General features: G+C 45.1%; 1 protein-coding gene across 2 annotated transcripts in view; it reads left to right on the top strand.

Moving 5' to 3' along the window:
* The window catches only part of LOC146805523 (interleukin-1 receptor type 2-like), a 160,190-nt gene that overhangs the window by 86,436 nt on the left and 56,817 nt on the right, over positions 1 to 16,937 (top strand). For both annotated transcript variants that reach the window (XM_085620517.1, XM_085620518.1), the window contains exon 5: positions 13,743 to 13,917. In XM_085620517.1, the coding sequence (XP_085476643.1) occupies positions 13,743 to 13,917 (175 nt within the window). The remainder of the gene's footprint in view (positions 1 to 13,742; positions 13,918 to 16,937) is intronic.

A 16,937-nucleotide genomic window follows, 5' to 3' on the forward strand; every position in this document is an offset into this window, starting at 1 on the left:
CAATCTCACCAGGCTCAGTCACACACACTCCATCCGAGACACGCAGCTCCGGGACCACACGATTCACTCTCTCCTTCTTATCCAGCCACGCAATCAACTTTCCCGCCTTGTCCCCGGCGTCATACAATCGACCCTGCTGCTCCCTATACATCGTTTTGGCAGCGTCAGTGACAAGAGACCTGTATTCAAACTGTTTCAGGCTGAGGGCATGAAGCCCGTCCGGAGTGACACCCGCCTCCAAGGCCGACTCCAGCCCCGAGATGTCAGTCTCCAGCTTCACCACTGCCTCACTCTTGAGCCTCTTAGCCACCACTATCTGGGAGAGGGCGTTTCCGCGGATTACGGTTTTAAAGGCTTCCCACAGGGACATTGCTGACGACACCGACCCCTCGTTTTCAAGGAAGTATTGGTCCATAGCCTTAACCAGGCTGTCGCGAGTCGTAGGGTCTCGCAGGTACCACGGGTTAATGGGAGCGATCCGCCCTGCAGACCGCGACTCGGTGTCAAAGAGCAGCCACAGCGGGGAATGATCGGAGATACCCCTCGCCAGGTGCCTGACCTCTCGAATCCGACCAGTCTGCGCCGCGGGCATAAGGAAATAGTCTAACCTAGAAAGACTCCCATGCGCCCCAGAGTGAAAGGTGTACTGACATTGGGTCGGATGCATTAATCGCCAACTATCCACCAGGCCGAAGGTCTCCAACAGCCCACCTAGCCATGCCTGGGAAGCGGGGAGGGCCCTGGGCGGGTGACGATCCAGGTCACCCGAAACCACCGAATTAAAGTCCCCGCCCATAAGCAAAAGACTGTCCGGAAGTTCAAGCAGCAGTCGACCCAAGTCCGCGAAGGTGGAGTTCTGGAGGCCCGGGGGGACGTAAACTGAGACCAGGGCAAGGGGATGCCCCTCCCACCTCCCAGTCAGACACACATAGCGCCCTCTGTCATCTGAGACTACCCTGGTGATCTCCAACAAAAGTGAGGATCGCAGGAGAATGCCCACCCCCCTGGAACCCGTTGTGAAACCAGAGTGAGCCACGAGGCGGTATCCCCCCCTGTTCATTGCATGACAGACATTACCAACCAGATGCGTCTCCTGGATAAACACCACATCAGGAGTCAGACGACGCAAATACTGCAGTACTACACCCCGTTTGATACGGTCCCCCAACCCATTGACGTTCCATGACAGCAGCCTCAACCCGTCCCCCCCCATCCCCTCCAATAGATCAAAGGTCCCCCAGCCGGTAGCACAGTTCCCGAAGTTGGACAAAAATCAATACCTCGCCCTGCAAACAAAAAACACACAGCAAAACAACCCCTCCTTCCCCCCAACCCCCCCCCAAATCCAACTCCCCCCACCCTGCACCCCTGCGGGCCAAAAAACCCCCCCAACTTGCAGTGTGCCTGTCGCCCAACTAACCCCATTCTACGAAAAGACCCCGGAGGAGGAAAGGGACCCGTCCCCGCCCGCCCCCCACACAGGTCCTAGTAAGACAAAATGAACCAAAGAGGTAAAACCCAGCTGAACAGTGCAAAATGGCAAAATCAAGGACCAAAAGTCACTCCAAAGGGGACCCGTCACCTTCGGCGCCTGCAGAGGGCCCGGGACGGCCACCTCTGTCTGGCAGCGAGTCCAGCCAGTCACTCACGGCCACAGGAGAGTCAAAAAAGGCAGTCCGATCCTCATGTTCCACTCGGATTTTTGCAGGGTAGAGCATAGAGTACTTTAGGCCCAGTTCACGGAGACGACGTTTCACTCCCTGGAATCCCATCCGCTGTTTCTGGACCAGTTGGGTAAAGTCCGGATAAAAGTTAATGGATGAGTTCTCATGACGAACCGGGCCATGGACACGTGAGGCCTGCAGAATCGCATCTCGGTCTCTGTAATAAAACAGTTTGGCCACGATAGGCCTCGGGGGGGCCCCCGGCCGTGGCCGACCGCCCGGAACTCGATGGGCCCGCTCCACGGCAAAGAACTTACTTAGGCCAGCAGGGGTCAACTGTTGGAGGATGAGTTCCTCGACCAGGAGGTCAACCGGGCGGTTGTCGGAGGACTCCGGTACGCCTATGACACGGATGTTGTTGCGTCGGGCCCGTCCCTCGAAGTCCTCCAGCCGCCGGGCCATCTGATCGTTGACCACCTTGATGTCACCAAGCGCGGCCTGCAGGTCCGACACATCCGCACCAAGGGTGGAGGTCCGCGCATCGAGAGCCTGAACCCTCTCGTTTGTTTTGGAGAGATCTGCCCGAATTAAGGTGACATCAATTGCCACCGTGTCGATTTTACGGGCCAGGGCCTCGTATTGCGTGGCGATGGTTTCCCTGATGCCATCAATGGCGCCCATGATGTCCTGTAGGGAAAGCTCCGGAGAGACGGACGTGCCACCACCGGCGGCGTCCGGGGGGGGGCCGGCCGCACCAGGGGAACCTCTGCCCTGAGTGTAGCGGTCCATGTTGTTGGTCTGGACCGATCCCCCGCGGAGGGAGGCCTTAGTCTTACGCCCCTCGGGGCCCCCCTTGCCCCCCATGTGGTCACGGACACCGATGGGGACCGCCGATCAAGAGTAGCGGAGGCACCGGCACCGCAGACTAGCGCCTCACCCGAGACCACAATATGGCGGTGCGGGGGGACCCAAGGCGATAGGCACTCCAGTGGCAGGTGGAGACAAAGCCTCGCGCAGAGGCCAAGGAAACACCCCGCCACCTCAAGCGCGTCCGACGGCCAGCCCCCTGAAGACCGAAAGTGAAACCGAAAGTGGTCGAGCGGCCCCTGGCACCGCGCTGCAGCCGCTGTTGTTCAATTACAACACGGCTCCACGGTTCACCTTCGCCCCGGGCACCTCCGTCGGGTGGGTCCCAAAAGTTCGAACAATGATAACTCAGGATTCCCAGGTCCGATTCAATTTCTGAAAAGAGATACGTGCTCAGCTGGTCTTCATCTCCCAGATTCCATAAACCACATCAGGATATTCTCAGGATAAATTCCGAGGAGCAGCAAGGGTCCGGGGAGCCCTGTGCTCACGCGACCATCTTGGATGCGCGCTAGGCTCCTCTGCCTGAAGAATTTTACCATGGTGAGAGATCTTTTCCCTTTTAGAAAAATGTGCAGCTGCCATCATATTCCATTTAAAGTTCTTCATCCTTACACAAGATCATTGGGACAGATTCTCCTTCTGAACTCTCACCACATCTGGGTCTTTCTCAGTTCCTTATTTCCAAGGGGCTTTCCACCCAGTCACATAGCTGCACATTTTCAGGTGAATTAACTCCTCAACAGACATGTTATGATTTACACCTTAACAGATAATCATTTTTCAAAATTATATTCCTTTGCATATTTCAGGGCCCATGTCACTTCGATAAGAGAATATTTAAATGACAAATCACAGTGAGGCAAAAAGCGTATTCAATGTTTCATTCAATAAAATGGGTTGTAGAACTTAAACTAATTAGCTTGTATTAGAGCAATTACCAAACAATTCGTACTGTAAGCCAGAGTCTGTCAATACATTTGCGGTACAAGGTTCCATCACCACGTGCTATGTAGTACTCCAATCTGATAATTGCTAACTTTAATAAACACGTGTTTTCTTTAAGCAGTTTCTACTTCCTGTAACCTGCACTTAGTCTTTCTTTTCCAATTGTGGTTTGTGAAATTGAATCGAAAATATTGAAGAAAGCAATTGAAATTCAGTCTCTAGTGTGTCCTGTCAGCATGAAGTTTTTGTAGTTTACAAATCCACCGTACCTACGCTGTAATAATATTTGAGTAACAGTTGCCCCCACCGTTATGATTTAATAATTTCACAGAACTGAGAGCGTAACTGTTTCCAAGAATGTCCTGCTTCTATAAAATGATGTGGCACTGCGGATGTCTTGTCAGGATCTTGCAGGATTTATGTTCAATAATCCGTTGAATTAATATCCTGGAATATTGTCCGACATAGGCTCTCCGACATGGGCATGTCAGTCAGGGCTGCACTGGGATTGCAAAACCAGCCCCAAGTAACAACAAGCATTTGCAATGCAATCGGTCTCGCTTTTGGGACCTTATATGTATTTAGCTATGCAGCACATTGGGTGCTGAAACATCTACTGTTCTTTAACATGGAAGGAAAGTAAGCACCAAACTGCGTGACACGCCAGGTATGGGAACACATGGAGAGAAATATTGTCTTTCAGCGGGAGATGGTATAGTCCAAAGCTCTGTTTTTCATTAAAAAAATCAGGGCCTTCGGTGGTCATATCACTGAAAATACAAGATTTGAAAAAAATATTATTTTCTACGGGTGCTCGTGGAAGACAATTTCTATGGACTGGAATCTAGCGCAAGTGATTCTGGTATTTTACTTACCTCTGCTGGTCGTTTTCTAGCAAGAAAGTTGAATAGAGGCAGTTGCCAGAAAAATTTAAAAACAGAAACTGCCTCAGCAGAAAGCAACTCTGGTATTTCACTGACCTCTACTAGTCGTTTTCTATCAAGACAGTTAAATAGAGGCAGTTGAACAGAAAAAAAGTCCCTAAGCGGAAGCAAACAAGTCCTAGGGCTGATATCCAGAGCCCACAAAGTACATACACATATAATTTTATACTAATGTATACACAAGAGGTCTCGAATCCTTGACCTAAAAACGGCCCGACCAGTGTAAAACTGGACCCCACCCTTCCGGCCCATCGGGAAATGCCCGGTGCCCGCTACAGCTAGTCCGGCCCTGATGTCAGTTGGTACACATCTTTCTGTGAACTTCAGCTACCATAATCCCTAATTACTATAGACACTTTGGAGTTTTTAATTGTTCCTCATGATATTCCAATTTTTATTAATAATATTTTTGATGTTATGGCTGTATGGTAACATGAGTTTCATTCTGTTCTATGCATTTTCCCAATTTTCATTTTGTAATGGTTTAATGCCATGTATTTAGTGACATTTAGTATCTGCTCCAAGATTATGCAAATTTTCATCCTGAAGATTGAAGAAAAATCTCCAATACAGTAAACTTTAGAGAGTACAGCTTTTATTTTCACAGTGGACAGCAACCCTTCAGACTCTTCACTGCTTACTAAGCTAAACAGATTTATACACTCCATTCTTAAGGCATATCTTGCATAAAGCTGCTCAAACCAGGTATATTGCATAAACATTGACTGTAGCAAACAAGCACAAACAATTGCATTACACAGTCATGTATGTTATTGACTTTATTGCTCTAGATCACACAGAACACAATGCTCTTGCACACTCACCAATGATCATGCTCCAACATCCAACAGAGGGGACAAATACAGCAGACATCACCTACTTGTCTATTTCAGTAGGACAATTGGACACAAACACACCTCTTGGTCAAATTATTCCTGACACACAAGTACATGTTCACACTGTACTGCGGACTGTATTTAATGAAATTAGTATACATATGCTCAAGAGAATGCTTCCAGAACGTGTAGCTTGTACAGCTGCAGAACATGTATTACATACAAAACACTGCTGTACCATGATCTGCCAAGGAATAAACACAATAGAAGTTGTCTTTAGCCATTAATGGGACTTTGGACTACAGCACAATAGTCCTGGTGCTAATAAGAAGAGTTTCTCTTCACCTGCCATTTCTCTATTTTGTCACAAACTTCAGCACTCAGTGGAAGCACAAATACTATTTCAAACTCTCTGAACCTCCCATAATAGGGTTTGGGGTCACTTAGGGTTTGGTGAAAAAGCAGGACCATCAAAAATTGATTGAGCTCCCTCTCTGCCAAACCTGAGGATCATCCGCCTCATTTGGAAGTGGGGAGCTGCCTTCACTGTTGAAACCTTTGACCAGTGACTCATCTGCAACAGACCAGGACTGCCACTGTTTGAACATCAGGAGGCAAGCCCTATTTAGGGAAAACAATCAGGCATTCTATTTGTCGTCCCCTGTCTGCCATTCAAGGCTTTGCGAACCTGGGCAGGAAAATGAAAAGAAAGATCTCAAAGCAAAGGGAGAAAATTCCCTAGGATAAGTGACATTTTTTTTTGTATTTCAGAAATGAAGCCCTGCTTTGGCGTTTGTTTCTAAAAAACAAAAAAATGTGCCGAATGTGCCCCCATGAAGTGACAGGCCGCTTGGCATGCATTTTCACCTAAAGTTGTCTCGCTTTCTCAGTGAGTGAACTGTGTGTGAAAATTCATCCCCGACATGGCAGGGAACTCTCAGTACAGCAGGCGTGCCGCAATGGGGCAGGTAGAGGTAGGCCTCTACCACCCCTGTGGCTCTGCAGCCAATCCATGCAAGAGAAAAAGATCATCTTTGTCATAGGCCAGCTGCCTTAGTTCTTACCAGGTGGACAAGCATACCTTAAACACATCATTCCAAAGCAAAGTTCCAAAATAAATAAGTTATGTTCATTTTGACCATTGTGTTCACTACAAGACAGTGCTTTTTTTTGCCTGTTGTTGTATCAATTCAGCACCACTTTTCCTTCATGATCTGTTACACAACTTGACTTTAAACATTTTGACCCATCCTGCACAGTATCCCTTCACCACATCAGGCATAGGGATTCACTTGAAGCATTTTTCTGTGAAGCTATGACTTTCTTTTTAGGGCTCGCGCCCTGTGTTGCAGTGCAGAGCACTGCTCGCGCAGGCGAGAGCCCTTTTGTAGGGGGTTTAGAAACGGAGCCTGGAATCGCACACACTCGTGAGTGTACTATTCCTTTTAGCATCCGCGATTGGCCTTTGAGTGCGTGTTTTTCTCAAAGACGGCATGCAATAGGCCAAAGGCGGACGCATTGCTCCGCCCATGGCCTATTGGTGTCTACTACGCGCACCAAAGGCCATGTGATTTCAATTATCGTGCCCAGACAAGGGCGCGATAATTAAAAACACATGTTCGCTGTGGCGCGCGCGCGAACGCGCACACCACTCGCGGGCGTGTGTGTTTTTTAAAATAGCAATCGCGATCGCTTTCAGTGCCGCTTGTTTTCCTCGAAGTGAAGAATGGGTGACACCGGGTGTCAGTTTTTCACACTCCGTCTTGTGTCTGAAAATACAGGTCGCCCTGTGGCTAATCTGCTCCCCTATGCCTAATCTGTCTCCCAGTGTCTCTAAAGATAAATGGAGCCAAGAACCATGGAAAGGCTATTGTGAAATATAATTGCAGTCCCATGCCTGTCTGGTCCTGCGCGAGGGCAGTTTTAACATGCTCCGAGCCGTCTCACCCGAGTTGAGCGCTCTCAGAAATGCAAACACAAAAACCTAGCCTTAGAACACCCTTCCAGAAGTACGAACAGTGAGGTACATCCCCCATTCTTTCTTTTGCTCCTATGTGAGAACAAAGGCATGTAGGTGCGAGAACGAAAATAGGATTGGCAAAATAAGTGAACAATGCACTTCGATTAGTGATGTCTTTTATGACGTTGATTACGTGAACACAAAATAAAGTAAACGCAAATTGAATGAAGTATTATGGTAGATGTCACCTATTGTCAACAGCCGAATAATACGCTCAAACGCAACAACCATGTTCGCTGTTGACACATTTGACACCGATAGACGCATCACAGTGATGAATCCGTGGATTTTGAGTGTACTGCATTGTCTTTTTTTTGTGAAAAGCATTGTGTTCTATTTTCCTTCCCAGCTGATGAAAAGCTGTCGAATTAGCAACATCTGACATGGTTGCACGCGCACCGCGCCAGCCTGTCTTAGATTTTTAGAGCGCCTGCTTTTAGCATTCGGGGGAGAAGTGACATTTCCACATGCAGGGAGAATATCAACTAATCTTCCGATATGTAAGCTCCAAATCTCCTGGTTCTGTAACAGGAGTAGGTATGCATCTCAAAGAACATATTTGCATGTCTGGCTTCCCATTAGCCCGTTTCAGCAAAGCACATTTCAGACTGACTGATGGTATCACCGGCAGGCTGCCATCACGTCCCGATCGAGAGAGTTAAAGCAAACTGGGAACGCGCCAAGCATATTAATGTGCGCCTCAACTGAATTTTTTAACTCTTTAAAAGGTAACTAACGTGGAAGACATTTTTGACGTTGTGTCTGTTCAACAGAGAAACCGGTTCTGTGAATGCGACAATTCATTTTATTGGAGAGCCACGGGTAAAATGACTAATGTTGCAATTATATTTTACACTTTCCGACAGGGCTCATTTGCATATGGTTAGTCCCTGCTTGTAAAGACACAGTCAGCCACAGTGATTGGATGGAATGTGACCGAGGCTAATTAGTGGTGGCTGAGATGAAATCAAGCATTCCAGTTGCCCCTTTTATCTTTTCTCAGTGATCCATTCTCCATGGCACGCCACGACGTGGTTCCCGTAGCTCACAGTGCAATAGTGATCTGAGCTCCACATCGCAGATGAATGACCCTCAAAAAGATGGGAAGGAGTTTGGAATTGCACATGTCACTTTACAGACAGCAGCATGTGTTAGTGGTTTGGGGGTGCAGGCCCTTTGGGGTGGGGCAATTATGACTTGCAAAGGATTGGTCCCTTTCTGTAATGGCGCATTGAGAAAAAAGAGTATGCAATGGGATGCAAAGTCCAGTAATTTCCAGGTCTTTTAGTTGAATTCAGACAATCCAGTTGTCACCTACTATTTTTCTTAGTTTTTGTGACAATAAAGCCTTTACGTTCTTGGTTATCCTGCAACGCCACCACCCACACCCCAGGAGTAAAATGTGTTGTAAACATTTGCATATTATAATAACAATAATAATAATAATAATCCACATTTGTGAAGTGCGAACAATCACCCGTAAGGGTCTCTAGGCACTGGGGGCCGTCGGGAAGATTAAGCAAGCTATTGCCCAGAGTCACATGGTGCTGGGCTAATCTGCCGCTGGCGATTGAACCGTGAGCCCCTGGGTTCCGGAGTCAGTCACCCTGGCCGCTGTGCCACACATCTTCCTCTGGATCTGGGGGCTCTGGGGACTAATGAGTCCACTGAAGGAGCCTGTGTTCGAGCTCATGGTCACAGGTTCGAATCCCAGCGAGTCCACTCAGCCTATCATCCATCTGAGGTCGATACAATAAGTACCATTGAGTTGGGCAACAAGAAACATCTGTTATTCAGAGCCAAGATACCTAAGGGTGACCTTGCGCTTTACAAATACACATGCTACAAATACACATGTTATGTCATGTTACTTTATTGAGTTCAACTACTGCAATGACGTGTGCACCTAAAACACGTCCATTTTAACATAGGAAATTTAGAGATTATTTTGTAAGTAGTTACTATCCCTGAAGCTTATACAATAAAATAGCAGTAATTGGCAAGATTTATTTGCGGTTACTATAGATCTATGACAGTCAAAGTACGGCGGCACTCCTGAACTTTATATCTGGCCCCCTGATCAACAGCAGCACTGGACAGCAGTCCACTCGACTCAACACTGACATTAAAAAATATTAAATAAACAGACAAGTCTTTATTTAAAGGTTAATTTAAGTTAAGGAAAGGAAGTAACTAGGTTGTCCTGCACCTCTTAACTTTAGGAACACCTTTGTTTTCAAAGCCGTTGTGTAGCAAAAGTGTAAAAATATGTAAGGTCTCTTCAAAATTAAAAAAGTGTATTTCATTAATATGCAGAACCATTTTGCCTTAGTATATCAGATTATATCAGTGCATTGTAAGTAGTTTTTTTAAAGTGATACTTTTCAAACATCAATTTAGAAACACTCATTCTACCCCACACACTGACAACATTGTCTATAGTGAATTTCAGAGGCAAATCAGTCATTATGTGCACTCTCTAAGTGTGGACTTGGTTCCTATTACACAAGAACAACATTATATTTATATTAACTGAAACACAGGAGAAGGTTTTGTACAGAACACATCCTGAAGTCATGTGTTTTTGAGGTCCTCTTATATGTGATAATTAATAACATGCATTTGCAATGCAATAGGTCTCGCATTATTAAAGTTTGAGCTATTACCATTGCTAAATAATGCAACACCAATAGTTTCAACTTTAATAATGCGAGACCTATTGCATTGCAAATGCTTGTTTTCTGATGCCTCTGACTTCAGCAGGTGGCTTTTTCCTCTAGATGCTGCTTCTCCCTGTGGCCTGAATTTAGCTTCTCATTTTAATAAGACATTTGATCCCTGAGTAGCGCCCACAAGGATTCCAATAAAAGTGCTTGCAAGGGAGTACCTGTCATAGCAGGAGTAATACTGGAACACCCAATGCTGTTTCAGTCCTGATGAGTCTTGACTGTCTTCATTGCATCACTAGATTGTTTCTCATTTGGCAGTTGCAATTCTCAGAGTTATTCTCCTGATTGTCTGTGTGGCAGATGCCTGGATGAATGCTGCTGTGCCGAATGGCAAAGTGCCAGTCAGAAATGAAGTTCTTGTAATGTCATCATTAGAATATTGAGGCCGTTGTTGCGGTAAAAATAATGACTAAGTGCCAGATTTATAATTTGGTGGATGGCCCGATGTTCCACCAGGCGGACAGAGTTGATTACTCTGTCACCATGGTGGAGGGACCACCGCCAAATTTATAAATGACTACCAAGCAGGTGGTCATTTATAATACATTGGCAGGAACCGCCAATACGCAGGTTCGTGCCAATGCACTTCGCTGTTTGGGGCAGGGCTCTGTAAGCATGACGCAGCTCTGCACCAAACAGTTTTCTTTTTATATTTTCAAAAAGAAAATCCCCCAAAAAGATTTTCTTTTTGAAAATAAAAAATGTAATGCTCTCCTCACCATGGGAGTCATGTCTCAAAATGTGGGAAGCATTATTAGCTTTTTATTGCCCCTCACCGCCAGGGTTTGCCTGGCGGTGATGGACAGTACAGAAATGGGTATATGTTTTACCTTCCTGATTGGGTGAGAGGACATATAGCCATTTCTCCCACAGCCCTTACTCCTTTTGGCAGTCGGAGAGGTTTGACTATGGCGGTGATGTATTAGTCAAACCTATAGTTAGCCAGTATTTAAATCAGGTGGAGGGCGCATTATGTTGGCGGTACGGATACCCCATTGCAACAGCGACGGCGTATCCATACCACCATCATACAAATCAGGCTCTTAGGAGAGTCTGAAGTTGAAAGCAGGAGGCTGAAGAGATAGGGATCAGAAGTGAACCAGAGAAAATGTGAAAGCCACTGGTCACAGGTTATGCAGGTACCACTAACAGAAGCTTTTGTTCAGCTAGCCCTAAAGTAAGTCATATTTAGAGAGTTACTGGTAACATCCATCTGGCTTATCATGAGTCCTTTAGTCCCAAAACGGAAAATGTATTTCAGTCAACTACCCCCTTCCTTGGTGGACTTGCTGCTTGATGAGAGGTAAAGTAGCCATTCCCTTGTAGGCTACAGAATATGGGAGGACAGTCAGGTTAGACTGAAAGACGGGGTTGGGCGAGTGTTAAGGAAATCACCAGAGACAATCTTATAACACATGAATCACAAATTGTCACCACAGTCTCAGGGAAGACATATAGTTCTAAAGTTGAATGGCAATTATCACCAACTCCTAGTGTATAAATTGAGTTATTTTAGATATGTAGTTTGTTATGAATATATTAATATTGGGTTAGTTGACATGCATTCGATCATGAGTACTGAAAATTGTTTCACATAATGGGGTGACACATAGGTGAAGTGAAGCAGAAATGTAAATACTGTTTAATTCCAGCAGTCTGTGTCCTATGAAGCTGAAATGCATCTTATTGTTCAATAAACAAAAGAATGATTTACACCAAAAGGAACTGGTATGGACCATTGTTGTTGATATATAAAGCAGTGCACTGTGCACCCTATGTCTAGCAATGACGTCTTTGTCCATCTTGTAAAGAATGGGCATGATATAGACATAGAGGAAGTCCTTATTATAAATTGATGTTTAACCTCCTGCTGAAGGGACATTATGACATTATTCTTTACAGCTGATACAATATGATTTAACATTCCGAAAAAGTTCAAGTCGGCTTAGCTTCAGTCATATGACTGTGAGATGGAAACCCATTCTCTTTTCAGTCACCACTCAGTGCCAATCAATCAATCAAACAGCATTTGTAAAGCACAACACTGTCACCCCTGGGGGTATCTGGGCGCTGTGTCTCAGTCGAAGAGCCAGGTATTGAGTTTCTGTCTGAAGTCTGCCAGTGAGGGGGCTGTACGGAGCTGGAGGGGAAGGCCGTTGCAGGTCTTGGCATCGATGTAGGAGAGGGAATGTCCACTGCTGTGGCTGCAGCAGATGCAGGGGTTGTGTGCGAGGGCGAGTAAAGAGGAGCGCAGGTGTTTAGAGGGTTTGTGGATGTTCAGTCGATGGTTGATGTAGGCAGGTCCCAGGTCATGAAGAGCTTTGTATTTGTGTTTCAGGGTCTTTGTGCCCATACTTTGCCAGATTCATTGCCACTATAGGCAGAGTTAGCATTGCTCCCTGAACACTAAACACCACAGTAGAAAGGAACCCACTGCATCAACACAACCTTCTCTGTAACTTTACCTTCTGATACTCCAGGCATCTGCTGCAAACCTCAGTACAGCACTCCCGTCAGCTTCTATCTGTAATAATGGCCCCCAACCTTCTCACTGGGTGACTCCCAGAAACATGAGCTGATACCACAGTGGAGTTCATGGCAGGCTTTATTTCTGGAGGCTGTCCACTGGTACAGGGAACTGGTGGGGCAGTCAGATACCTAACTTCTAAGGCCACCATCTAACTTGCCTTAAACTCGTCTTAAAATTCCGGCTACTGGGTAGAAGAGGTAGGACATACAGATATCAGGTTTTCTCTTCAAGGAATCAAATTACGTATAGAATTACCTATGGTTAGTTGTCAATAAAAGCCTTGTTTTCCATCGAGGGACTCCAGGTGGCATAAGATAGTGTGGGTTGCTAATTATATCACTCGGAACACTAAGAAAATTTCACAAATATTGCCGATAAACCATGAACAATTCTATGCTGTATGTTGCCCCCAAATGTTCTTCTTTCTCTCCCTACCTCGCTGCTCCTAAAGATGAACAGCTCAGAGGAGCCTTGGGTTGCTATGCACAACATGGCCTCACTTCCGCCAGGGTCCTCCCAGAAGTTGTACTTCGGAAGCTATAGATATCTGGTCTCCTGCCATCCACCCCACTGCACTCTGGCCACCTCCCCCCACCCAAATGTCTAAAAATCACAGTGTGGTGTCCTTCTCACCATGGCCCACCGCCTTAAACACTATCCTGTCTTTAACCTCTTTATATAATCCAAAAATACTAACCATCCTTCCACCATCCCCAGCACCCTCGACACAAGCCTCTTGCAATCCATCCCAAAAGTTAAAAAAAACACAAATACCTGACTACCTGTAAATACCTGACTACCTGTCTCTGTATCTCCTACAGACTGAGAGGAACAAAAAGGATGACATATTGGCTACTATAAAAAAAATGAAGAAAACATATGTCAATAAGCGTTCCTGAAGCAGTGGGAGGTGAGGTAGATGAAGGAGATGAAATTCGGGTTCTTAGCTGTGGAATAAAAGCATGACTTATTATGAAGACCTATAAATACATTTACAAACATGCTAAAAATGAATCTCGTGGCTTGCAATATTTCCTAATTGGCTATTTCATATGGGTGTATTTTACTCAGTGTCAGAAGTGGAGACCCCGTGGTTTAGTTCAGGAATTAAAATTAACGCAAAAAGAAAAATATTCGTCATCGCAAATTTAAAAATGTATGAGCGTTCTTCATGAGCTGAAATTGGAATTTCTTTTTCTTACAGGAGAACGCAGTTTTGCCAAATCTGAGTACCAAATTCCAGTACACTGAAGGCACAACATATCTCCAGATTGAAGATGTGTCTGCGGAAGATGAAGGATATTATACGTGTGAAATGACCTTTGAACACACAGGGAAAGAGTACAGAGCCACCAGGATCATTTTGCTCCAGACTGTTGGTAAATAACTACTAATTATGGGTTTTAAATGTAGGTAATGTTGTACAATGTGCATAGTAATGATGTACAGTGGCTAACGCCTCTTGCAATTATTTTTCTATGAATAGGCGTGACGTACTTGTAAATTAGGCGTGACTCACTTTTGACATAGGTGTGACTTCTCAAACTTCCATTAAATTGAGTCCTAAAAGAAAGGATTGTGAATAAGGTCAGCGTCATGCGAGGAGCCACTTCACAAAAGCATTCATGAGTATGTAAAATAGTTCTCCTTTAGTACTGTTTTACACACTCTTAATTCCTTGGTGAATGAACCCCAAAAAATATAATATGGGAATTTAGTTTAAAGAGTTTTATATAGCGCCAACTTGACCCGAATTGGGCATCAGAGCACTTTACATAGCACCAGTTGCGTTACATGAGGACACATTCATTTTTGTTAGGCATGGGGAGATTAAGTGATTTGCCCAGAATCCCAGGATGTTCAGCGTCATTGCAGAGACTCTAACCCAGTTCCCCAGATTCGAGGTCGACCGCTCTAGCCGTTAGGCCAACTCCTCTCCCCAATATATTCAGGGAATATTCATCTGAAATTAGTACAAATAGAAAGGATGGTACCCTCTTTGTGATTTTTCCCTCTGTTTAATCTTTACTAATAGGCAGTTATGTATTTAGGGGCCACACACAAAAGGCATTTGGAGGGCCGATTTGCAAAACCATTTATGAGTACGAGAAGGATTCGTTTTTTACAAACTCTTAAATTGTGAATCGTTCTCAAAGGCTGGAAATCCCCTAATTTCTGGAGGAAAGTCTAGGGAATACAATCCACTTGTTGGATTTGCGCCACAATACGGTTCCAAAGATGGAGGATATTTAGTTGGCAAATAGTTCTCTGTGTTTAGAGTTTCCTCCAAAATGGGAGGATTTCCAGTTCCACCCAAACTCTAAATGAGGACCTATATGTCTAATAAAGAAGTGCCCTTAATTAAGGAGAATTTGGTGGCATGCAAAACAGAGCAAGTACAATAAAAACAAATTACATGTTCAAACAGTAGCACATCAACAGTTCACAAACAAACAATAAACAATGAGGGAGAAGTGTGGCTCAATGATTAGAGCGGCAGACCCTGATGCAGAGGTCTAGCCCGGGACCAGGGTTCAATTCTCTGCCTCGGCGGGTCTTGGTCTCAAAGATTCCACGGACCTGATAATTCTTGCCTCTGTGCCTATTCCAATCATGGAGTCCCACTCTGCAACTCTGGGCAATAGCTTGCTTAATCTCCACAGCGGCCCCCACAACGCTAAGGATGCCTGGCCTCCACCTTGGGGGTGCCCAGGAGTGGACGCCTCACAGGGAAAGCCAGGATGGGTTCCACAGCGGTATTCGTACAAGTGCCTTGAGACCCTTGCGGGTGAGTAGTGCGCTATACAAGTATCAATTTACATTTACAGGCAAGAGATAAAGAGAATATTTGGGGCCTGATTCATAGGAAGACGGTAACAGAAAATGTCAGGATTACCATTCCCACATCTGGCCCTATATCTGCCCTATTATGTCTTCTCTGTATAGTTAAATCCTAAATGGTGGGGATTACTCTGCCTTTACCAGCTGTTCCACAAAGGTGCAGAGTTAACTCTCCTAGAAATAATAGCAGGTCAGCCATGTATCTGTAGTGGCTCATCCACCGCCAGCTCTGGTGAAGTTCCCCTGTGAAAGACTGACAGGGAACGACTAGTAAAGTACAGTTGTGGGTATAAGTAACTAAAGTGTCAATAGAGATGGCAGGTAGGGTGAAAGCAACATAAATAAGAATCTGTACTTCGTTGTTAAAAGTGGGAAAGCACATTGCATGCTCAGGAATAATACTGAGACGCTTATAAAATAAAAAAATTGAGCGTTGCAACAAGAAGAGGAAGAACAAAGACGAGGAAGAACACATGTACTTGGTTATTAATCCAAGGAGGAGCTAACACAAGAAAGGAAGGGAAGCCGACAGGAGTTAGTTAATCAATCAAAATATTGCAAATTAGAGTGACAATGAAAACAAGTGGTATGCTCTGGATCCGTTGTAAGCCCACTGAACAATACGTCTCACAGCCCAGGGAACGACTAGTAAAGTATTGAAGTAGTACAGTTGTGGGTGTAAGTAACTAACGCGTCAATAGAGATAGCAGATAGGGTGAAAGCAACATAAATAAGAATCTGGACGCCTGTGCTAAAAGTAGGGAAGCACATTGCATGCTCAGAAATAATACCGAAGCGCTTATAAAATAAAACAAATGGGGCAAGATGTATCACAAGGATTTGCAATTAGAGAATTGCAAAATGCAATGTATGATGGTGTATAGTACACCTTTTGCGATTCCTAGGGGGTCACAAATGACCTACCTCATGAATATTGATGAGGTAGGTCGCAATTTGCGACCCCCCCAGGAATCGCAAAAATCACGGGGATGGTGACCTGCTGAGATCAGCAGACCACCATGTCCGTGATTGCTTTTCAATAAAGCAATCTATTTTTTCGTAAAGCAGCCCGTTTTCCTTAAAGGAAAATGAAATGCTTTAGAAAATGAAAGATTTAAAGTTTTCTTTTCATTTTTTAAGAGCAAGCAGTTGTCCCTGGGACCACTGCCTGCTTTTAAAAATGGCTTCACAAACATTCACAAAGGGGAAGGGGTCCCTTGGGGATCCTTTCCCATTTGTGAATGGGTTACCACCTACTTGAAGTTGGTGGTAATATGCAAATGTTTTTCAACCGCAATTGCAGTCACAAAACATTCCTGCGTACCGATGCGATTCGGCATTAGGAAGGGACACCCTAAACACTCCCCTTCCTAATTCCGAATCGCAAACCCATTTTGTGTTACCGAATCGCAAAATTAGGTTTGCTGCATCAGACAAGCAATTTTTGCGTTAGCAAACGGGCAGATTCTGCGAATCCGCCCGTTTGCTAAAGCAAACAAGCATTTGCAATGCAATACGTCTCGCATTTATACGAGTTTGAGCTATTGGCATTGTAAAT

Source organism: Triturus cristatus, chromosome 8, assembly GCF_964204655.1.
Source record: "Triturus cristatus chromosome 8, aTriCri1.1, whole genome shotgun sequence".
In the NCBI taxonomy this organism is placed as follows: Eukaryota; Metazoa; Chordata; class Amphibia; order Caudata; family Salamandridae; genus Triturus; species Triturus cristatus.